This window comes from Clupea harengus, chromosome 17, assembly GCF_900700415.2.
Source record: "Clupea harengus chromosome 17, Ch_v2.0.2, whole genome shotgun sequence".
Lineage (NCBI taxonomy): Eukaryota > Metazoa > Chordata > Actinopteri > Clupeiformes > Clupeidae > Clupea > Clupea harengus.
In genome coordinates, this window is record NC_045168.1 from 7,897,139 (window position 1) to 7,920,393 (window position 23,255).

At 45.3% G+C, this 23,255-nt stretch overlaps 1 protein-coding gene across 1 annotated transcript; it reads right to left on the reverse strand.

Moving 5' to 3' along the window:
• Window positions 1-235: 235 nt before the first annotated feature.
• LOC105889288 (myosin-7-like) lies at window positions 236-21,773 on the reverse strand. Its single transcript, XM_031583618.1, has 38 exons — window positions 21,747-21,773; window positions 21,177-21,384; window positions 20,900-21,043; window positions 20,429-20,585; window positions 20,205-20,232; window positions 20,016-20,119; window positions 19,827-19,933; window positions 19,437-19,500; window positions 19,174-19,272; window positions 18,986-19,089; window positions 18,751-18,889; window positions 11,751-11,869; window positions 11,342-11,491; window positions 11,062-11,232; window positions 10,617-10,926; window positions 10,050-10,135; window positions 9,656-9,861; window positions 9,453-9,576; window positions 9,221-9,357; window positions 8,604-8,859; window positions 8,225-8,467; window positions 7,918-8,094; window positions 7,686-7,831; window positions 7,491-7,581; window positions 6,588-6,977; window positions 6,389-6,515; window positions 6,065-6,183; window positions 5,276-5,472; window positions 4,987-5,170; window positions 4,719-4,884; window positions 4,480-4,604; window positions 4,063-4,371; window positions 3,775-3,978; window positions 1,709-2,005; window positions 1,524-1,628; window positions 1,198-1,293; window positions 846-980; window positions 236-256 (listed from the first exon to the last, which is right to left on the reverse strand). The coding sequence occupies exons 2-38, from the start codon at window positions 21,375-21,377 to the stop codon at window positions 236-238; spliced, it is 5,838 nt and encodes a 1,945-aa protein (XP_031439478.1). The 5' UTR covers window positions 21,378-21,384; window positions 21,747-21,773.
• Between the last annotated feature and the right edge of the window lie 1,482 nt (window positions 21,774-23,255).

Consider the following 23,255-nt stretch of genomic DNA (forward strand, 5'->3'; position numbering starts at 1 on the left):
CATGTAATACTGCATGTGTCATCAGAATATCCATGTTAAAATTACTGATTTTCCAGATTTTTATTTCTATACGTTGGTGTTAGGATACAGCATATTTGACCACATGTTCTTACATTAAAACAAGACAAACGTATTTTGCAATTGCACTTTATTCTACTGAACTACAGGTAAAGGAGCCAAAGATAAGCTCCTTAACACAGCACACAAGGCTTTCAGAAAGGCCCATGGTAGAGCTTCACTCTTCATCATGCCCTTTCTGGGGGAAAGAAATTGATAGGTTAAAATGTAATCAAGAAATATGTACAGGGGTACACAGCACTGAAGTGGTACAATGGCAGGAACAGTACTAAAGTAGTGCATTAGAAACTTGTAAAATGCTAAATTAACGCACTTGCTCCCAACTCTCACCTCAAACATATTAATAACAGTGTCTAATGCCTCAGTGTAAGGAAGGAGTGGACGAATTAAAATACTAATATTTTTGAGGTAGAGTGCATCATTTTATCTGTGCTGTTCAGTACAGTGTAGTTGATGCCCATTGGAGACATTGCAGGATTTTCATCAGCAGTTGGTTAAAGCTAAGCAAAGTATTGACACTAGAATGAACGGGAATCCGACATGGCTTCCACAAGTGAGATCGAATATAGAAGGCTGCTGTCACTAATCATTTGATCAAATCTTGTTCCAAGGCTTCAGTAGTGCTGCAGTAGCAGCTGAATGTTGACAATGATCTGTCCCGTTCCATATAGGTGATTCCTATACATTTAGGAAACTTTTAAACTTTATAAAAAAGGTTACTGTGATAGCATGCTACATGTTCAGTAAATACGTGCAAGTCCCCTTACCTTACTACCTACTTCACGACTCTTGGCTCTCATCTTGTTGACCTGAGACTCAGCAATATCAGCTCTCTCCTCAGCCTCATCCAGCTCATGTTGTAGCTTGCGGAACTTGCCCAAGTTAGTGTTGGCCTGTTCCTCCTGGAAGAAGTGTTAAGTGTATAAAATGACTGTTCTGACCATTTAATATATACAGGAATACAGTATCATCATTAATTCTTAAACCCACTGTGCCTCCCTATCTGTTAAAGCTGCCCGTTGTGTTCCATGGGAGCACCTGACCTAGAAAAAACACCAAATCACACGGTCTGGTCAACCTACTGAAATTGACTTATTTTTCTCTCTAAAAATGACTTACAGCTTCTTCTGTTGACCTCTTGTAGGACTTCACTTTCAGCTGCAGCTTGTCCACCAGATCCTGAAGACGGGCCACATTCTTACGGTCCTCCTCAGTCTAATTTTTAAAGGAAATATTGAAAGATATGAATTTCTGAGACTGTTCACTACGTCCACTGTGGCTTGAAAACATTCAGCTGGATTCCGGTTTGGCTAGAAGAGTAGCTAATGTCCAGCGTATCACCATTGAGCGTGAAAGGACCAGCTCTTAGCTCACATCGCAAACTCAGGGTATCAAACCCATTTACCATATCACAAGCATAGACACATATAAGATGGTTATAGTACCTGGTAAGTGAGCTCTTTAATGCGTCTCTCATGTTTCCGGATTCCTTTCAAAAATTCACTGGCCTTTTTCTGCTCCATTTCCAATTCATTTTCCAGTTCCCTCACCTGTAAATCGCAATAAAATTTTGATGCCAGTAGCATTCTTCAAAATCAACATCATGACACAAAAACAAAAGAATATTTACCCTGGCCTCTAGCTTCTGGATCTGCTTCTTGCCACCCTTCATGGCGATTTGCTCAGCTTCATCCAGACGGTGCTGCAGGTCCTTGATGGTCTGATCCATGTTCTTCTTCATGCGCTCCAGGTGAGCACTGGTGTCCTGCTCCTTCTTCAGCTCCTCTGCCATCATGGCAGCATCAGTGATGGCCTTCTTGGCTTTTTCCTCAGCATTCCTGCACTCCTGCACAGCCTCCTCCATTTCAGTCTGCAGCTGGGATGTATCAGCCTCTAGCTTCTTCTTCTGGTTCAGCAGGCTGGTGTTCTATGTGGGAAGACAAAAATGTTCATGATAGTCTGTGTCGCATTATGAATTAGTCAGAAGAACCACCATGTTAATGACTCAAGGCAGCGAGCCTTAATGATTTTCGCCCAGTTGCACTCACTCCAACCATAATGAAGTGCTTCGAGAGGCTGGTCCTGGCTCATCTCAAAACATGTCTACCACCCACACTGGACCCCCTCCAATTCGCCTACCGCCAGAATAGGAGCACGGAGGATGCCATCTCCATGGCACTACACTCCGCCCTTTCCCACCTGGACAACAGTAACACATACGCGAGACTGTTGTTCATAGACTTCAGCTCTGCATTTAACACCATAATCCCCTCCAAACTGATCACAAAACTCAGTGATCTGGGCATCAACACCTCCCTCAGTAACTGGATTCTGGACTTCCTAACCAACAGACCTCAGTCTGTCAGGTTAGACAACAACACCTCCTCAACCCTCATCCTGAACACTGGTGTCCCACAGGGCTGCATGCTGAGCCCTCTCCTCTACTCCCTCTTCACCTACGACTGCACAGCTGTACATGGTTCTAATACCATTGTAAAGTTTGCAGACGACCGAACGGTGATTGGCCTCATCAACAACAACGATGAGTCGGCCTACAGGGAAGAGGTCCAGCACCTGGCAGTGTGGTGTGCTAACAACAACCTGGCTCTCAACACCATGAAAACCAAGGAGCTAATTGTGGACTTCAGGAGGATCAAAGGTGGCGCACACACCCCGATCTGTATCAACGGGACGGAGGTGGAGCGTGTCGCCAGCTTTAAATTCCTGGGTGTCCACATCTCCGAGGACCTCTCTTGGACCCTCAACACCTCAACCTTAATCAAGAACGCTCACCAGCGTCTCTTCTTCCTGAGGAGATTGAAGAAGGCAAATCTGTCTCCTCAGATTCTGGTGAACTTCTACCGCTGCACCATTGAGAGCATCCTCACTAACTGCATCTCAGTCTGGTATGGCAGCTGCTCTGTTGCGGACCGCAAAACTCTCCAGAGGGTAGTGAAAACTGCCCAACGCATCACTGGTTCCCCACTCCCCTCCATCGAGGCTGTCCAGCGCAAAAGATATCTGCGGAAAGCGCGCAGCATCGAGAAGGACAGCTCCCATCCCAACCACAGACTGTTTGGCCTCCTCCCCTCAGGGAGGCGCTACAGGGTCCTCCGTTCCCGGACCAGCAGGCTCAGGAACAGCTTCTTCCCTGCGGCTGTCACCCTGCTGAACTCTGCATCACGGTGATAGCCCCCCTGGCTACCCCCTCACATTCCTTCCTACAGTGACTGTATTCCCCCCTCTACCCTGGCCTGACTGCCACACACCTCCCCCAGCCACTGAACATTCGCACTAAAACTGTTAATTTGTTTATATCTATTTATTTAAAATTGTTGTCCATATCCATATTCACCGTATTTATATCTTATGTCTCCTACCTCATTTATAACTTCTACTGCCACTTTCACCTGTACTTCACCTGCACTTTACATACTGTATATCTATATCATATATCTATATCACATCTGCACTAACCACCACTATTGCTGCTAACTGTTCATATTACTTATGTCTTATACCATACTGTATATATTCTATTTATCTATTTTTATATTACCACTTTGCACATACTCTGCACTCTTCTGATTTTGCACTTCTGGTTAGATGCTAACTACATTTCGTTGCCTCAGTAATTGTACTATGTGCAATGACAATAAAGTTGAATCTAAAAAATAAAAAATTTTTGGATTTTACCTGAGTGTGCAGCAGCTGCACCCTCTCGCTGACATCCAGCAGCTCCTGTTCAGCCAGTTTCCGGCCTCTCTCAGTGTGCTCCACCAGGGACCTCAGCTCATCCAGTTCAGCCTGCAGCAGATTGTTGCGTCTCTCCACAATGGCAATGTTCTCTTTGAGATCATCGTTAGCACGGAGAGCCTCATCCAGCTGTAGTTGTGCATCCTAAAATGGAAAATAGAAATATTAATGTGGAGTAAACTAAAAGATCTATCCATTGACAGTTTTATAATTGTATTGTTGTTTAACCTTCAGATGCCCGTGGAGACCCCTGAGCTGCTTCTGGGCCTCAGCTGCCTGCCTGTTGGCCTGGCTGAGCTGGATCTCCATCTCATTGAGGTCTCCCTCCATCTTCTTCTTCAGCCTGAGAGCCTCATTCCTGCTGCGAGTCTCAGACTCCAGGGAGCTCTGCAGGGTATCCACCACTCTTTGTTGGTTCCTCTTGGTCTGCTCCATCTCCTCATCCTTCTCAGTAAGTTTACGTTCAATATCAGCTTTGACCTGGTTAAACTCCAGCTGAGCTCTAAGGATCTTACCCTCCTCATGTTCAAGTGAGGCCTGTTGATGGTGACTGTCGGTTAAATGATGCACCTCAAGACTTAAACAACAATATAATTAATTATGCAGCAGTCTGATAACATGTGATTTTGTGTTCAAATAATGCACCTCTGCTTCCTCAAGAGCTGTTTGGATCTCTGCCTTTTCTTGATCTAGTTGCTTCCTAATTTTCTCAAGTTCATGGATGCTCTTTCCACTCTCACCAAGTTGCTCACTGAGATCTGAAATTTCCTCTATTGAACAATAAGATATACATGTTTCTGTTAACATGTTGAGATTTCTTGGGAAAACCTTAGATCATCAAGGTAAGGTATTGTTTTATTTTATATATGCCAGGAAGTGCAGACCTTGGAGATTTTTGTTCTCCCTCTTCATGGTCTCCAGGTGATCCAGAGATTCCTCATAGGAGTTCTTGAGTTTGAAAAGCTCAGTGCCAAGAGATCTGGCCTCTTTCTGGGAGCTCTCCAGCTCAGACTGAGACTCCTCATACTTTTGCTTCCACTCAGCCAGGACCTGATAGAATTGAAATATGGATCATAACTGTCATTTTGTCACCTGGGATATTAGATGAAGTGTCAGAAGTTAAATGCCCGTTAAGATAAATGGGTTCATTACCTTATCAAAGTTTCTTTGCTTCTTGTCCAGGACAGCAGCAGCAGCATTGGATCTCTCCACATCTACCATGAGATCTTCAATCTCATTCTGCAGTCTATGCTTAGTTTTCTCCAGGGAGGAGCATTTAGCATTACCAGCCTCCACAGCTTCCTCTGCATCTTGCAGACGCTGAGCCAGCTTTTTCCTGAGAACAGTTAATTGAAAGTGTGCATTACGATTTTACTAGCCATAGTCCAGTCTCTGATTTTAAACAGTTCATACTGTACATGTCAGGTCAGGGGGGCCTTACTTGGCATCTTCCAGCTCCTCAGTCCTCTGGATGGCATCAGTCTCGTACTTGGTTCTCCACTGAGCCACCTCAGAGTTGGCCTTGGAGAGACTGCGCTGCAGCTCAGCCTTGGCCTCCTGCTCCTCCTCAAACTGCTCCCTCAGGAGTTCAGCATCATGGCGAGCAGACTGCACTGCATGGGCTAGCGCATTCTTAGCCTGAGAGAAGAAATGTATGTTAATTGATGTAATGTGATTTACTGTCAAATAGGGCTGCAACAACTATCGACTTAATCGAATAAGATCGACTAAAATATGAGATGGTAACATCACTAAACACATTGCATGCATTAAGTAGACAAAGAAGCAAATGTTCTTTCTAGGTATAGGTTGGAATAGCTAGAATAGCCTACAGCACCTTGCGACAAGAGAGAAAATCTAAAAATCAAAAAATTTAGATAAGTGAAGTGATGTGATTGTGATACTGAGAAGTTCATTAAATGTTGCACTAAACCAAACAGAGCTGTTTGGAAACATTCATTTTTTTATATTCATTTTAATAAATGCATCAATTCATGTGTTGAATATAATGTTTTATGTTTTGTTCATAACATCCCTTGAATGAATAAAAAATTGTTAGTACATAAACCTTGAATGTTGAAATATGTAGATTATATAGGATTTTATTTTGAAACTATTCAACTTATAGATAGATATATTAATCAATCACAATAATCAAAATAGTTGTTTGTTGTAGTCCAACTGTTAAATGCCAAGGAATTCCTCCGCTACCAGAATTGATACCAGTTACCTTGACTTCTTCCTCCAACTGTCTTTTTAGATCCTCAATCTGCTGGGTGTAGGATTGTTTGCTTCTGGTCAGCTGTGATACCAGAGAATCCTTCTCCTCAAGTTGTCTGGAAAGCTCACCTTTTTTAATTATATTTTGGTGAAATACCTTAATTAGAAGTGTTGGCATGCACAAATGTGCGTTTGTGTGCATGATATGTAATGCATAGCTGAATAGGCATATAAACTACATTGTGAAATTAAACCTGGTAAGAAATAACAACGACAACAATATAATATATCTGACCTATGTGTAATAAGTAATAAGTCTACTATTTTTCCATACCATTTTCAGTTTGTAGCTTAGCTTTCCGCATAGTAGAGTCATTTATGCTTCGCTGGGCTTCTTCATACTTTGTCCTATATTCACTCATCTGATCTTCCAAGGTCCTGCACATTTTCTCCAAGTTCCCCTGAAATATATGAGAAAATAAGTAACATGGACACTAATGTAATGAAGAAAGATCTTAGGTTATGCTGCTTACCTTGGCTTTGGTGACCTGCTCCATGCTGGAGACAACATCATCCAGCTCCAGACGGAGTTCACTCTTCTCCTTCTCAAGCTTTTGTTTCACTCTCTGAAGGTTGTCAATCTGCTCGCCGAGGTCAGCTACACTGTCTGCCTGCTTCTTCCTCAGTGTGGCAGAGGTGGCCTCATGCTGCAGAGTGGACTCTTCAAGGTCTCTGCGCAGCTTCTGTAGCTCAGCCTCCCTCTTCTTGTTCATCTCAATCTGGGCAGCAGTGGCACCTCCAGCCTCCTCCAGCCTCTCACTGATCTCTTCCAGCTCTCTGGACAGGTCTGCCCGCTGCTTCTCAACTTTGGCCCGGGCAGCTCTCTCAGCCTCCAGCTCCTCTTCTAGCTCCTCAATTCGGGCCTTTTTTCAGAGGAAGAAAGCTCAGGAGACCTAGATGGGATCTCATTATTGTTTCAATTATGTATTATGAATATTTCTTCTATAACATCCAAAAATTAGATTAGGGACTAGATCTACCATAACTGACAAAGAAGGATTTCCTAGCTACCCCCCTCCACAACAGCTTTTTTGGCTAGTTAAATGCACTTAATTGTGAAAATGTATGCATCATCCCCAAACACCAATGTTGTCTTGAGAGAGAAACAGTAGAGGTAATATTGCAATATAAATATTTATTTATTGTAATAAACATTTAGTAAAGCCAGCATGATTTGTGTTCAAATCTCTCCTTTAACATCATAGGAAGAATTTGTTCCATATACAAATCTGAGAATCAGGAGATTTAAACCTAAATCTCACTTTTAATCTCATTTTTGTCTAGGAGAAACTAAAGATATATCTTTATAGATTTGTCTTATGGGAAATGACTTGCATATTAACAAATGGCATCTACTTATTTTTTTCCCTCTATACCTGAAGCTCCTTCAGTTTCTTCTGTAGCTGAGTTGCCATGGTTTGCTCATCTTCAATCTTGCTAATAAGATTGCTTATTTCAAAGTCTTTCCTACAACAGGAAATAATGTGTGAGACTATATTTTTATGTAAATCGCCAAAGTACATTTAAACAAGATTTGTGATTTCAAGATTGAAGAAAAGAAAAGAACATACTTTTTTAGCCTTTCTTCCAGCTGTTGTTTATCATTCTCTAGGTCCATCACATTCTCCTGGGTCAACTTTAAGTCACCCTCAAGCTTCCTTTTAGCTCTCTCAAGATCCATCCTTAGTTTCTTTTCCTGCTCCAAGGAGCCCTCAAGCTATAAATGGAGGGGAAAAAATGAATTGAATAAGATCATGTTTATTTAATATAATTAAATCTGACAGATCATTTCTTATTGCCTACATCATCAACTTGCTGCTCCAGCTTGGCTTTGGCCTTAGTCAGAGTGTTGACTTTGTCCTCCTCACTCTGAAGGTCATCCAGTGTTTGCTGATGAGCCTCCTGTAGAGCTTTCTTCTCCTTGGTCAGCTTGGCAATGATTTCATCAAGAGCTGCCATCTCCTCAATCAGGTTTTTAATCTGAAAACAGAAGACCACAATGAAAACACAAACCCCATAAGATTTAAAGAAAACCCATAATCAAAACAATGTCCCACAGTAGATACAGGACTTGTCATTATGACATGGTATCTCCTCAGGATGTGCAGACCTTATTCTCAGTAGCATGTTTCTCTTTCTCCACTTTAGCCAGAGTGAGCTCCAGATCATCAATGTCCTTCTTGAGCTCAGAGCACTCATCCTCCAACTTCCTCTTCTTAGCAGTCAGCTCTGCATTAATCTCTTCCTCATCTTCCAGTCTCTCAGTCAGCTCTTTGCTTTTGGCCTCAGCTGGATCTTTGCTCTTGATCAGACCCTCACAACGTTCCTCAGCATCACAAAGACTATCTTGTTCCTGTGAAGAGTAATTTATTGCTGTAGGTGAAAATGGCCATGGCAACTTACTCATTTTACAAATATTCCCTTCAGCTGTATGTCAAAGAAATGTTTCGTTTGCTTTTTTATAAACACTGAAAATAAGCTTTACTCACAGTCTGAACTGAAAGTTGCAGGTCATTCTTCTCTTGGAGAATAGAAACCATTTTCTCCTCCAGCTCTTTTCTACGAGTCTCAGATTTAGCATAGGCCTCCTTTAGTTTCAGGAATTCTTCCTTCATGTTGGCCATCTCTTTCTCAGCCTCAGCTGATCTCAGCAGTGGTTTGATCTTGAAGAACATCTTCATCCAGGGCCAATTTTTGACACCCATGAATGCGCGGATGTTCCACTGAATCGTCAGCAAGGCATCCCTGCGGTGTGAGTTTTAATATGATTGTTTGTGAAAGTTTACTATGATGAATGTTTATGTTAAATCTTTAGCTTTAGAACAAATACAAAGCTAAATGACCTCCTTATTTTTATATCACCCACTGGGACTACCATAAGGTTGTAGTTATTGAACATGAATATTAATCGTGTTAATATATCCTCTTACATGTAAGGGAATGTCAGTTTTGTTAGGATAGTAGGTGGAGGATAGTGAGTCAATTGGTAGTCTTTTGTGTTGTGATTGACATGCAATCTATGATGCTACAGCAATTTAGCCTGAAGTAAAATTAAGCTAAAGCTGGATTGAAAAGTTTACTGAAAAACTGCAAACAATACTGTTACCTTCGTTCAAGAACCTTCTGGAACTCTATTCTAGCAAGAACACCTCTGGATCTAGCCTGAAGTCTTGTTATGATAAGAGCAAGACGGTCATCTCTCATCTCTTCAAGGGTACCCAGGAGACCAGCTTTGAAGAACACCTTCAATCATCATTGAAATTTTAGAATTTAGAAACATGACTTTAATTTCAGATCACTGAAAATAGCAATTGAATTGTCTACATCTGCCTACATACCTTGGTGTGCCCAAACCTATACTGGTTATGGTCAATGTCCAGGGAACCCAGGAGTTTTTCTGCGCTCTTTTTGCTGTCAATGAACTGCCCCTCAGGGATAGCAGCAGGATTCAGGATACGGTATCTGCAAAAGGGGATAAAATGTTGAGATACTGAAAACTGATAACATTTTGATCATGACTAAGTGTTAAAGCAGACTGTACCTCTGTTTGAAGTCTCCATACAGGATCCTGTTGGGGAAGCCCTTCCTGCAGATCCTGATGCCTTCCAGCACACCGTTACAGCGCAGCTGGTGCATGACCAAAGGATTCTCCATGGCCCCAGGAGTCTTGGTCTCATTGGGGATGATGCAGCGCACAAAGTGGGGGTGAGTCGACCTCAAGTTGGTCATCAGCTTGTTCAGGTTCTCCTAAAGGGGAGTTATCATAGAGCATGACCAAATTTAAAAAAATCAAAATATCTGGATTATGTAAGTCATTTAAATTGTTTATATTTAAAATTCTGACAGAAGCGTGTTTGATTTTCAGCTCAGACTGTGTTAAATCAAAGTGACCTCATACCGTTTTCTGACTGTGCGTCACATCTGATTGTACTCACCCTGTGGAGGGCAGAGACAGTCTGGAAGGAAGAGCCCTTTTTCTTCTTTTCCTTGGCCTTTCCACCCCCAGCAGACTCTGCCGTTGCTAAAACATAGAAGAATAAATGAGTATTAATATATTTATGAGAGGAAACATGTAGTGTACTATTCCCAGCACACAGTCATGTATATTATAGAACAATGGGGACATGGATTTCATGAATATAGAGAAATCTGAAGCTTACATCTCTAAATAATGTTTCAAAATAATGTCCACTTACACATATGTTCTATGCTATATAACACTTTGCACTGGTGTTATCACAGGTAATATAGATCAAATGAAAAATATCAGTGTACCATACCTCTGAGGTGAACTGCAGTGCGTCAATAACAGACCATGATTCTCACACACGTGATCTTGGCTAATGCAGGACATGACTAAATGGTAAGCAACTGAGGTAGTGTCATGGCCATCCTTCACCTCATCTACCCCTCATTACCAGTAGAGCTCGAAACATGTGTGTTGCAGCACTAAATCATTCTTGTTGTGATGTGTAGTAAGCCTAGACCTCATCAACACTCACCAGAGTCAGCACTAGCAAAGTTGGCAAAAAGACTTCCCAGCATCTTCATACTTGACTTCTGGTATAAACCGACCACGGTCTCATTGAGGGGGTCCTTGTTCTTCACCAGCCAGTTGTTGATGTTATAATCAACAGCTCCAGCATAGTGAACCAGGGAGAAATGGGCCTCTGGTTTCCCCTTGACAATCCTGGGCTTCTGGAAGTTGTTTGATTTCCCCAAGTGGTTGTCATAAAGCTTGGTTTTAAATGTAGCGTCACTGGCCTTGGGGAACATGCACTCCTCTTCAAGGATGGACATGATACCCATGGGCTAGGGACAGGTATTAGCCCAATGTCAGAGGTGTTGTAGCATTGCATCCACAAAATAAACAGTAATTATCACTGTTTATTATTTACCATAAAACTAAATGAGACGATGGAAATAGAGCATAAATAGATGAATCACCTTTTCGATGAGGTCAATGCAGGCCTGCAAGTCCATGCCGAAGTCAATGAACGTCCACTCAATGCCCTCCTTCTTGTACTCCTCTTGCTCCAGCACAAACATGTGGTGGTTGAAGAACTGCTGCAGCTTCTCATTAGTGAAGTTGATGCACATTTGCTCAAAGGTGTTGAACTGAATGAGATATGTCGTGGTAATTCAATGTTTTTTCCAGTCAAAAGTAAATAACATGTCTACCAGAGAAGAATAGGAAAAGAAAGAGGATCAAAGAATCAAACCTCACATCAAAGATCTCAAATCCAGCGATGTCCAGCACGCCAATGAAGTACTGGCGGGGTTGTCTGGTGTCCAAGGACTGGTTGATTCTCACCACCATCCAGAGGAACATCCTTTCATACACTGCTTTTGCAAGTGCACCAACAGCATAATACACCTGACAGGGTGAGAATAATTTTTTTTAAATGATGCTGCCAATGCTGTCAAGGCTTTAGACTTTGCAGAATTAGTTCCGTTGAGTTTTCATTTTTAAAGAAATACTTTTATTTTCCAAAGTCCATGTTCAGTGTGTTGATACATGTTCACCTGGTATTTTTAATACTGGCATGTTGTGGTGAACAGATAACCCTTTTAGTTCTGAAATAATCATGGAACAATAATTACATTTTAAAGTTGTGAAGTTGGCCGCATCTCACCTGTTGGACATTCTGTCCCTTGGTGACCCACTCGTGTCCAACTTTGACCCTTGGGTGACACAAGGTCTTGATGAGGTCGGCAGAGTTCAGTCCCATCAGAAAAGCAGACTTGTCCGCGTCTAAAATGTGATGTTATTTTTTGGTCATCGTATCATCCAGTAATGCAGGAATCTAAGGGCAAGCCCCCCTCCCCCACACACACACACACACACACACCCAACAGCCCCTAGCTAGCCAACATAGCAACTGACACTAAGAGGACTTACTACCAGTACCAGTGTCTGAGAACGTTATCTGCGTTCCTTATCGCAGTTCACTGCGATATAACAGTATGGTACATGACGTCAGTCATGGGGTACAAATCGAAGCATTTATCTATTCACGCCTGAAAGGCCGCGAGATCTGTCAGCGCGCGCTCCTGGCCCGCCTCCAGGAGTACTATAAATCATTACGCGCCCTCAGATCTGCCTCTTTTGAAACTTCGCAAGACGGAGTGAACATCTCCGAGCATATCTCAAACGCTCTACCACAGTCAAAAGAGTTTTGTGTGCTTTTCGCTCTCTACGGGTTGGTGAGTTATCTGGGTTCCTTAACCCTCACTAGCTCAGGGCGCTACAAAATTCATTGGCTCAACTTCATTTTGAAAGTAGTGGCTGCTATCCTGGCTGCCTGGCTGGCTAAGTTTCTGACTAGCCTGCTAGCTTGCTAACAACGTGTTCGTTGCAGATAGTGTGCTTGTGTTTTAACATTCTTCTCTACTTTCAGATTGAAAAAAAAGATGGCCAGACACTACCCCGACTGCGGTCACGTCCGTCCCAAGGGCGACCGCCACCGTCGGTGCGTGACCTGCCTAGGCAGGGACCACGCAGAGGGCGCGCTTTCGGGCAAAGCCCCTGTCTGTTCCATCTGTGCTAGCCTCCCGCTAGCTAAGGCTACCAGGCGCCTTGCGTTCTGGAAGCGCAAGGACGCCGAGGAGACTGCACTGGTTCCATCCGGGGCTAACGCCCCCGTAGGAATGAGTGCGTCTTCAGCCTTGGACTTGGTGAGCGTGAGCAGTCGCCTTGCAGCGGCAGCTCCGCCCCCGGGTCTCTCCCCGTCTCCGCCGCCTGTCAGCCCTGGGGCTGCGGGCAGCGAGGCTGAGGAGCTTCAACCAAGCGGTGTCCAGCCTGAACTCGAGCTGGACATCAGCCTGGATGATGATAGTCTGCTAGACTTCTCCGATGAGCACAGCTCAATCGCTGAAGCAATGCAGACGAGCCATGACGTTAGGATGCGGGTGGAGACACCTCCTACCTCGTCTCGGCTCCTGGGCCAGCAACTCCACGAGGTTGCGCTGAGAGCAGCCAGCTGCCTCGGGCTCCCTCTCCCTCCCCCTCCCAGTGTGCGGTCCTCGCTGCTGGACGGGGAGTTTTATGCTGGCTCCGCCGCGTCAGTTCCCAGCTGCATCCCCTTTTTCGAGGAGGTGCACGAGGAACTGCAGGCGACATGGGCGATACCCTACTCGGGCCGAGCCCCGGTGCCGGGGTTCGCGCCCTACATGCAGCTCCACATGGCTAAGGAGAGGGGCTACCTCTCCTTTCCTCAGGTGGAGGATGCAGTAGCGGGCTACCTCTCGCCCGCATCCCCCACGATGCGTCTCGGCCAGAAGCCTCTCCTGCCCACGCGGGTGGGCAGACACCAGGCTCAGCTGGCAGAGAAGTCCTACTTGGCTGCAGGGCAGGCTGCCTGCACGACCAATACGGCTGCATTGCTACAGCGCTACCAGGCAAAGCTCCTGACTGAGCTTGCCTTGTCGCTGGGGGAAGATCACCCGTCTGTGGCAGAACTCCGTCGCGCGACGGATCTGTCGCTCAGACTAACTCGGTGCACGTCACAGGCACTGGGGAGGGTGATGGGTGCCGCGGTGGCTACCCAGAGGTCTCTGTGGCTATCACTGGCTAAGCTGTCAGACAGAGAAAAAGCACCACTCCTCGACGCCCCGGTCTCTGTCCAGGGCGCCTTCGGGGAGGCAGTGGTCACAATGGCTGCCAAGTTCGAAGAACAGCAGAAGAGCAGAGAGGTATTCCAGGCTTGGATGCCTCGCTCTAGTGGCACGGGTGAGACGTCCTCCTCAGGACACACCACACCCGCACCGGGCCAGAAGAGAAGCGGGTTCCGCTCGCCAGCGCCTCCAGCAAAGGTGTCCACCGGGCGAGGCTGGCAGAGACACCCCTTCCGCCCTCCAGCGCAGCCTGCAGCACAGCGACCAGCTGCGCGCCCTGCCCAGGGCGCAGCCCAGGCTCCGCGGCAGCACTCCGCTCGCCGCGGGCGAGGCAGAGGGAGACCTCAGGCTTCCTGATCGTGACAGTCAGCCACTCGTCACACAGGGGGGAGCGGTGGAGTCCCACACCGCCTCCACAGAAATCAGCCCGTCGCTCACATGTGGAAATCATGTCCAGCACGGTAAGCAGGTTTTCACAAGCACCACAATCATATGTCCTAACTCCTGTCCCAGATGGCGCAGTGCCCAGGCATGCTTGTGCAACTCCCCCCGCGATGCACACAGTGCAATCGCACCCCCACATTTTTTTTCAAAAACATGAGGGGGCAGCCCCAGATCTCGTCTCCCTCCCTAGGCGGAGTGGGTGTAGATCTAGGCTTAGACTCATTGACCATGAGCGGGTTAGTCCCCGACAAATTCAACTCAAAGCACAACCTCCTGGTTGTGCGGAGAGTTGGCGCGCATGCGCAGTGTCACCATGGGTGCTAAAAGACGATCACAAGGGGTTACGTGCTGCAATTCGCCCGTTCCCCTCCGCCATTCAGCGGGGTGATACAGTCTGTGGTGCAGCGAGAACAGTCTCACTTCCTACGGGAAGAGATAATCTCCCTGCTCAGAAAGGAAGCGATAAGCAGAGTCCCTCCCGAGGAGGGAAATGCAGGCTTCTACAGCCGTTACTTCCTCGTACCCAAAAGAGACGGGAATTATCGGCCAATATTAGATCTACGTGTGTTAAACAAAGCACTCATGCCGCTACGGTTCAGAATGTTGACCCCACGCAGGCTTGTGCAGTTTATAAGGCCAAACGATTGGTTTATCACGATAGACTTAAAAGACGCTTATTTCCACATTCCGATCCACCACAGACATCGGAGATATCTGAGGTTTGCGTTCGGAGGAAATAGCGTACCAATTCAACGCACTCCCATTCGGCCTGTCCCTAGCGCCGAGGGTATTTACAAAGTGCGTAGAGGCAGCCGTCGCCCCATTACGTCTACGCGGCTTACGCGTTTACAATTATTTGGACGACTGGTTAATTGCTTCTCATTCAAAGGCTGCAGCAGTGCAGGACGGCCATCTAGTGGTGGCGCACCTGTATCGACTGGGCTTTGTTATAAACAGGAAAAAAGCGTTCTCTGCCCCAGGCAAGTTACGCATTTTCTGGGTATGATTTTAGACTCCACCTCCATGGAGGTCAGGCTGTCTCAAGAACGGATAAATGCCATCAAAACATGCGTGCGCCAGTTCCGACGGGGACAGTCAGTCTCGTCGCTGTGCTGCCAACGCCTGTTAGGAATGATGGCGTCGGCCGCTATAGCGCTCCCAGTGGGGATGTTGCGCATGCGGCCATTCCAAATATGGTACCTGTCTATGAAGCTCAACGCAGTCACAGACAGGCATCGCAGAGTAGTGGTGTCCTCCAGATGCAGGAAAGCCCTGGCGATCTGGAGAACCCCCTGGTTTCTCGCCGCGTCGGGCACTATGGGCATAGTGTCGCGTCGCGTGGTGGTGACCACAGACGCTTCCACCAAAGGCTGTCTGCGAAGGGAGAGGCGTGAACGGTCTCTGGTCTGTGACAGAGGCCGCGTCTCACATAAATGTGTTAGAGCTGCGAACAGTAGTCCTAGCTCTACAACACTTTCTGCCCAGGCTGAGTGGTCAGCATGTACTAGTGAGGACGGACAACACTGCGACCTTGGCGTATATAAATCGCCAGGGCGGAGTGCGCTCCCCGTCACTACACCATTGGGCGACTCGCCTGCTCCTGTGGGCAGCGAGGCACGTCCTGTCCCTCAGGGCAGTTCATATACCAGGTCACCTCAACTACGGTGCGGACCTGTTATCGAGGGGCGATCCTCGAGCAGCAGACTGGTGCCTTCACCCACAAGTGATAGGTCAGATCTGGGTGCGTTTTTTCAAGGCGCAGGTGGACCTGTTCGCGAACAGGCAGAACACCTGCTGCCCGCTCTGGTTCTCGCTAGGGGGCGACGATCCCCCACTAGGCATAGACGCGCTGGGCCACCAGTGGCCAGCTCTACCCCTATATGCTTTTCCCCCGATCCCGCTCCTCCAGCAGGTGCTGTGCAGGATTGCGGACGAGGGCAGGGAATTGATATTGATAGCCCCCCACTGGCCCAATCAGCCGTGGGCGGCAGATCTGGTCAATATGTCAGTGCAGCAGCCTTGGGAGCTGCCTCTGCGGAGAGACCTCCTAACGCAGGCGCACAGGACAGTGTGGCACCCACATCCGGAGTGGTGGCGTCTCAGAGCCTGGCACCTGAAAGGTGCAGGCTCATAGCGTCAGGCTTGTCGGACGCGGTGGTGGCTACAATACAGAGTGCCCGAGCTGTATCAACACGGGCTCTGTATACGCTGAAGTGGCGCAGTTTTGAGCGGTGGTGTGCTGCGCGTCAGCACGACCCCATTAACTGCGCGCTGGGCGTTATTCTAGAATTCCTACAGCAGTTGTTTGATGAGGGGAAGGCGGCTTCTACTCTCAAAGTGTACATGGCTGCCATTTCAGCCTGCCACGCAGGCATTAATGGCAGTTCTCCTGGCAGTCACCCGCTAGCGTCACGCTTTATGGCGGGGGTGAGACGGCTCAGGGTGCCAGAGAGACACCTCATACCCTCTTGGGATCTGCTAGTGGTGTTACGTGCTCTCACAGGGCCTCCGTTCGAGCCCCTGGAGACAGTGGACATAAAGTTTGTCTCTTTAAAGACCGCGCTGCTGCTGGCGTTAACGTCAGCAAAACGCGTTGGTGACATGCAAGCCCTGTCAGTCAGTCCATCGTGCCTTCAGTTCTCGATCGCTGGTGACAGAGTGGTTATGCGACCTAATGCTGCTTACACACCTAAAGTGGTGGTAACCCCATTCCGCAATCAGGTGATTGAATTAGCAGTTTTCTCGCCTCCTCCTTTTGCGTCAGCAGAGGAGGAACGTTTGAATAAGCTCTGTCCAGTGCGCGCTCTCCGCTGTTACGCAGAGCGCACTAGAGCTTTCAGACAGTCAGATCAGCTATTCGTGTGCTTCGGTGCACGCGCAAAAGGCAGACCTCTATCAAAACCGAGCCTCTCCCGTTGGATAGTAGAGGCTATCGTGTTGTCTTATAAGAGCTTGTCTTTAGATCCCCCGGAGAAGTTGCATGTGCACTCTACGCGGGGGTCTCGTCTTCCTGGGCCTTACTAAAGGGCGTCTCAGTGGAAGATATTTGCAAAGCTGCAAGCTGGAGTTCTCGCCACACTTTCATTAGATTCTATATGTTAGATGTGGCTGAACCTAGTTTTCTTCATAGCGTTCTGCGGGCAAGCGATCTCTGAATCCCTTGGCCTGAGAACGATATATATGATAAGTGTGTTCATTAGTGTCTACATGTTATGTTGCACGTGAAACATCCCAGGGTTTTCCTTACGGGCGCAGGATCACGGATCCCTGTCGCCTATGATAAAGGTGGCCCTGTTAAATTCATGGTGTTCTGCAGGCAAGCGATCTCTGAATCCCCTGACCTGAGAACGATGTATATGATAAGTGTGTTCATCGGTGTCTACATGTTTGTTGCACATGAAACACTCCAGGGTGGTTTCCTACAGGCGCAGGATCGCGATCCTTGCCGCCTATGACAAAGGTTGCCCTGTTAATATGTTCACCGCCAGCGGCCGTATGAACCTCTATGAGGGCAAAGGCTTCAGTAAAGCTGGTTGTGTGTAATTGGCTGCCACTGTATTATCACGCGGGAATGTATAGGGTCCCATACTGTTATATCGCAGTGAACTGCGATAAGGAACGTCTCGGTTACTTACGTAACCTCGGTTCCTTAAGCAGGAACCAGATATAACAAAGTTGGCGTGTACAGTGTTACCTTGGATTGATTGTCTTGCTCAGTTTCTTCCAAGGCAGATCTGAGGGCCGTAATGATATTATAGTACTCCTGGCAGGCGGGGCCAGGAGCGGCGCGCTGACAGATCTCGGCGGCCTTTCAGGCGTGAATAGATAAATGCTTCGATTTGTATCCCATGACTGACGTCATGTACCATACTGTTATATCTGGTTCCAGCTTAAGGAACCGAGGTTACGTAAGTAACCGAGACGTTTTCTTATGTTGCCTAGATATCTAGCCAGAACTCTGTCGAGATGGCCAGGTTAAACAATATCTTTGCTAACACAGACAAACATCAAGCTAATGCAAGCCAGCTATACCATGACAAGTGCACTGAGAATAGCGAGTAGCCAGCTAAAATTCATATTTGGTGATGTGTGACGTAGTGACGCCATGACATGACGTTATCTTAGGTTTTCATAACCTCGTATAATCAGACACCAAATTCACCAGTCGGCATTGACCAATGTGGGATTTCTATACTTCCTACTTCACCACTAATGGTGCACGCTGATATATTAGCCTTATATGATATATTAGCCTTTTCCGGAACCCCTTTGGCAGGAGGACACAATGTCTTTGCCCTTGATGAAGAAATTAATACATTCTTCTTGCTCAGGCTTCAATTCTTCTATGTTTACTGGCGTCGCTACTACTGTTTGTATCACTTTGTCTGAATTTCAAACAAACGCTTCACTTCAATGTCACTAAGCCACCCCCACTGGTTGCTGATTGGAGGACCTTAAAAATGGCCCAGTGATTAATCTTGCGAAGATGAATAAGATCTTGCAGAGATTATGTAATATTTTGTAATGAACACACCTACTTCCAGGATATGACAATAAGGAAAGCAAATAGATTACCCTCAGTGCCATCAGCCTCTGCCTGCTCCTCTCTCTGCTTCTGCTTGAACTTCATGTTGCCATAGTGCATGATGGCACCAGTCAGCTTGTAAATGCTGTTCTTCTCTTCTTGAGTGAAGCCCAGCACGTCAAAGGCCTCCTGTAGAATTAGACACACGAAGGGCGGTTTGATGGATGTTTCTAAATTAAGTACATCAAATAAATAACTCTGTTGTTTTTTGTGAGTTTCCCTCACATCAGTAGCCATCAGCTCATCACCATCATTAATAGAAGTCACAGTTGTCTCTCCTTGGGAGATGAAGGCATAGTCATAGGGGTTGGCAGTGATCAACAGAAGCTCTAGAAGGAAATAAATAAGTTGCTCAGATATTTGTTCAGAGACACAGGTAATGTAATGTAATGTAAAAGTTGTGGTAGTCTAACCCAGCAGCTCTGGTTTCTTCTGAGAGAGGATCTGGTAGAATATGTGATAATCTCTCTCAGCCTTGAGCTGGAAAGTCACCCGAGACTTCTCCAGGAGATCTGCCAAATGATTAGGACAAACATTTTCATATACAAACCTCTCTCTTTCTCAAGGTGATCTGCCAAACAGTATGTGCAAATTGGACAAATATTGTATTTTTCAGTGGGTTAAAGAATGCACCTAAAGAATTTACAATAATACAGTTGAATGAAAATATGCTCACAGGTCTCAATGTCAGCAGAGGCCAGTTTGCCATTTGCAGCGAAGTGGATCCTGATAAACTTCCCCTGTAGGAGGCATATACAGATGGAAATAAATGCCTTAATGCTCTTAATGCATATCATATTTAGGGTTTGAGCAGTAAAGCTGCTTTATTATTTCCACCCCTAAACCTGCATGGGGGGTTGGCTGTGCAGCACACAGACATCGCATTTGGCACATCACAAGTTCTTATTGATAATTGAGCATGAGATTAGTTTTAAACTCTTCTGTACCGTTTGGCTGATTTCTACAGATGTTTTTTAGACTACAGTTTACGTGTCACTCTCTTAATGTCTCTTCTCTTCCCTTGATTTCCTTTCTCCTTCACGTGTGACAAAACGGTTATACTTACAAATCTAGAGGAGTTGTCGTTTCTGATGGTCTTTGCATTACCAAAGGCCTCCAGAGCAGGGTTACACTGGATGATTTGATCCTCCAGGGATCCCTGAAGAGAAACACCTATCAGTGTCATCATAGCCTTCATGATGATGCTGTGCAATGTGTATCACACACAGTACAGTACATGTTTCAGTTTCACCACCTTTTTTGTCACTTGTTTCTTTCTTTGCACCCCCAGCAGCAACGCTGGCAAAGTACTGAATGACTCTCTTTGTGTTCACAGTCTTCCCAGCACCAGATTCTCCCCTGCAAGGGAACGGAGAGGAATTGCAAAATTCATTATTTTGTGATAGAGATCTAGAAATAGAAACCATTTGCATTTCAAACTTACGTGATCAGGATGGACTGATTCTCTCGGTCTAAAAGAGAAACGGCATTCAGCAATAATACAATCAATTAAATTAAATTATGCAAAGATTAAATGATGTATAGTCAGATGACTTTTGTATGTTAAGCTCACACTATGATTGATCGTTATATAACCCCCTTCTCTCTGTGCAACTACCAGTTGTAGACAGTATAGACTACACATTAACCAAATTAATTTGCATTTACCTGCCAGCATGTACTGGTAGGCATTGTCAGAGATGGAGAAGATGTGAGGAGGAGCTTCAGTCCTCTTCTTGCCTCTGTAAGCAACAACAACTTCCTGGTTGTACACTGGCAGCGACTTGTAGGGGTTGACTGTCACACAGAACAACCCAGAGTAGGTCTGTGCAAAGAGACATAGGGCCCTAATTTCATTTACAGGCAATAAGTAAAGCAACGACCAACAGGTAAAGTCTGTCGGCCATGAATTAAGCTATTGTGTGGCGTGTGGGAGCATTGCGCTGACTCACCCATGTTTGCACTTATGATCTTGCTCATAGTATTAAATTATCAAAATTATTTGTATTATTAAGTTATTAAATTAGCTTTAGTTCATGCGCAGTGGACTTTGCTCGATGCTTTGCTTGCTGCCAGTCAATGGGGTGGATCACATTCAAGCATCTCTTGGGAAACTGAGCCACTCATCACTGTACTCACGTAGATCATCCAGGCTGCATAACGCTCTTTGAGGTTATACAGCACAGCAGGTTCGTGCAGGAAGGTGAACATCACCATGTCCTCAATTTTATCGAACTTTGGCGGGTTCTGAGGGTGGATATCTGACTCTTTCACAACGACAGTCTGGAACAAAGCGGTATTGTTAAATGGGTAAAGTAGGCTTTGATCTCAAAATAAATAATATTTGTTAACCTTTGTGCAAAAATGTTTCCTACAGAGTTGAAAATCTGTTGGGTAGATGGGTTGTTGCTCCTACCTTTCCTTTCTCGGTCTCACAGGTGACTTTGTCACCATCACGACTTACAATAGTTCCCTTCACATACTCGTCCTCAGGATCCGGCACGAAGCATGCCTTCTTCATGTCAAAGGGGCGAGTCTGGGCCTCCAGACGCTCCCTGTCTGACTTTCTCAGATATGGAGCCGCCAGCCCAAACTCTGCCATCTGCGCATCCCCCATGGTTTAGCTTTGGAAGAAAAAAAATGTGTGGGTTATCATGACAGAACACTCTCCAATCACAGTAAAGTAACTGGTGTTGTGATGAGTGCATACAGTTTTAATTGATTCATATAAATATCTAATGTAATATGTAAGTATGTAAATATCTGATAGTATAAATCTTAAATCTCATTGTTGTGAGATGAAGTTGAGACACAACGACTGAAGTTAGTTCCATGATGGCTAAGGCAGATCCATGCGGATGAGTCGTTCCATTCTGAAGCTTCACATGTATCATGAGGTAAGTACTAACTCCAGAACACTATCACTCTGTTAAATTCTGTTGGGTTGGGTTTGGTTTGTATTTTGGTCCAAACCACCAGAACTTACTGGATTCACTGCTCCCTGCCCGTCCAGTAAACACAGATTTGATGTCACTGATCTAGTAATGAAACAATACAATATTAAAATACTGCTGAGGTTAAAGCATCTGTACACACAAATTGAAATACCTGTACACAGATGCCACACATAAATACACATTACAAATCTGTGTAGGCACATGCGGATGACATCTCATCCTCTCACTGTTATTATTCATTATTCTGCACAGTGTACTCATCATTCTAAGCTATACGATAGTGGCCTATAGAATTATGTTGTTGCTTACCTTTGGATGATTGAGATTCAAAGCCTGCTGGTTGTCCAGTCTTGCTCTTACTTTTATAAAGGTAGCTGCCCTCTAAATATGGATGATGGCACTGGACATGAGCCCTGTCATAGTCTCGATATGGTGGAGGAGAGGGTGTGGTTGGAACTGTGGGTATTCCATGGATCATGCCAGTAAGAGATTCCACCAGAAACCCTGCTGGAGGGGAGAGCTGCTGGGATGAGGTCCACATCTGCACCGGCATCTCAACATGCCTCAGGGAACAAGGGATTGGCCAGGTGACAAATGAATGAGGTATGGATCCATTACAACTGCAATGACCAGGTCAAGGCAGTAAAATAATTGGCATTGAAATAAAAGCAGTTTCCGAAACATGTTGTAATCCTTTTCAATAGGTGAGCTTCATCATTCATTATTTTATCTGAGGTACTGTATATAATACCTCATAAATGTTGGTAAAAACTTGATGAATCTCTTATTTACTCTGATATATTTCCTATATATTTTGTATGCTTATATTGGCTTATATGCTTGAGCCACCACAAATCAAGACTTTGTTGAATTTGTATTTGTAATGCTAAAGGAAACTACTGGTCTTGTACAAGCAGTTAGTAATGTGTCTCAAACAGAACAGCGCCCTCATATACATTGATACAGTGCACATGTGTTGCAGAGAAACATTGACCTACTACAATAAAGGTGCCATGGCATTTTGTAAACATGAATGTTGAATGCAATGAGATGCAAGCAAATATGGAATTTTGATAATAAAATAGATTGTTCAACATGTATGTCTCATGAATTTATTTTTGCAACATTTTGAAACAATGTGCAACAGGAGATGAGTCACAAACATGTAGTTTGAAAAGTACACCTTAGAAAATGATGCTGTGAAGACTCATTAAAGTCTTAGAGATGCTATATTTTGTCTGTATCTTTGTGTCTTTGTAAGGCTAAAATGGAAGCATATACAGTAATCGGCAAGTCACAGCTGTCTGTCAGAACACATTCATGACACATGAATGAGGTATGGATCCATTACAACTGCAATGACCAGGTCAAGGCAGTAAAATAATTGGCATTGAAATAAAAGCAGTTTCCAAAACGTGTAGTTATCCTTTTTAATAGGTGAGCTTCATCATTCATTATCTTATCCGAGGTACTGCATACTCATAAATTAAAATCATAAGGAAAAGTCACGATCAGATCATTTATAAATAATGCATTGT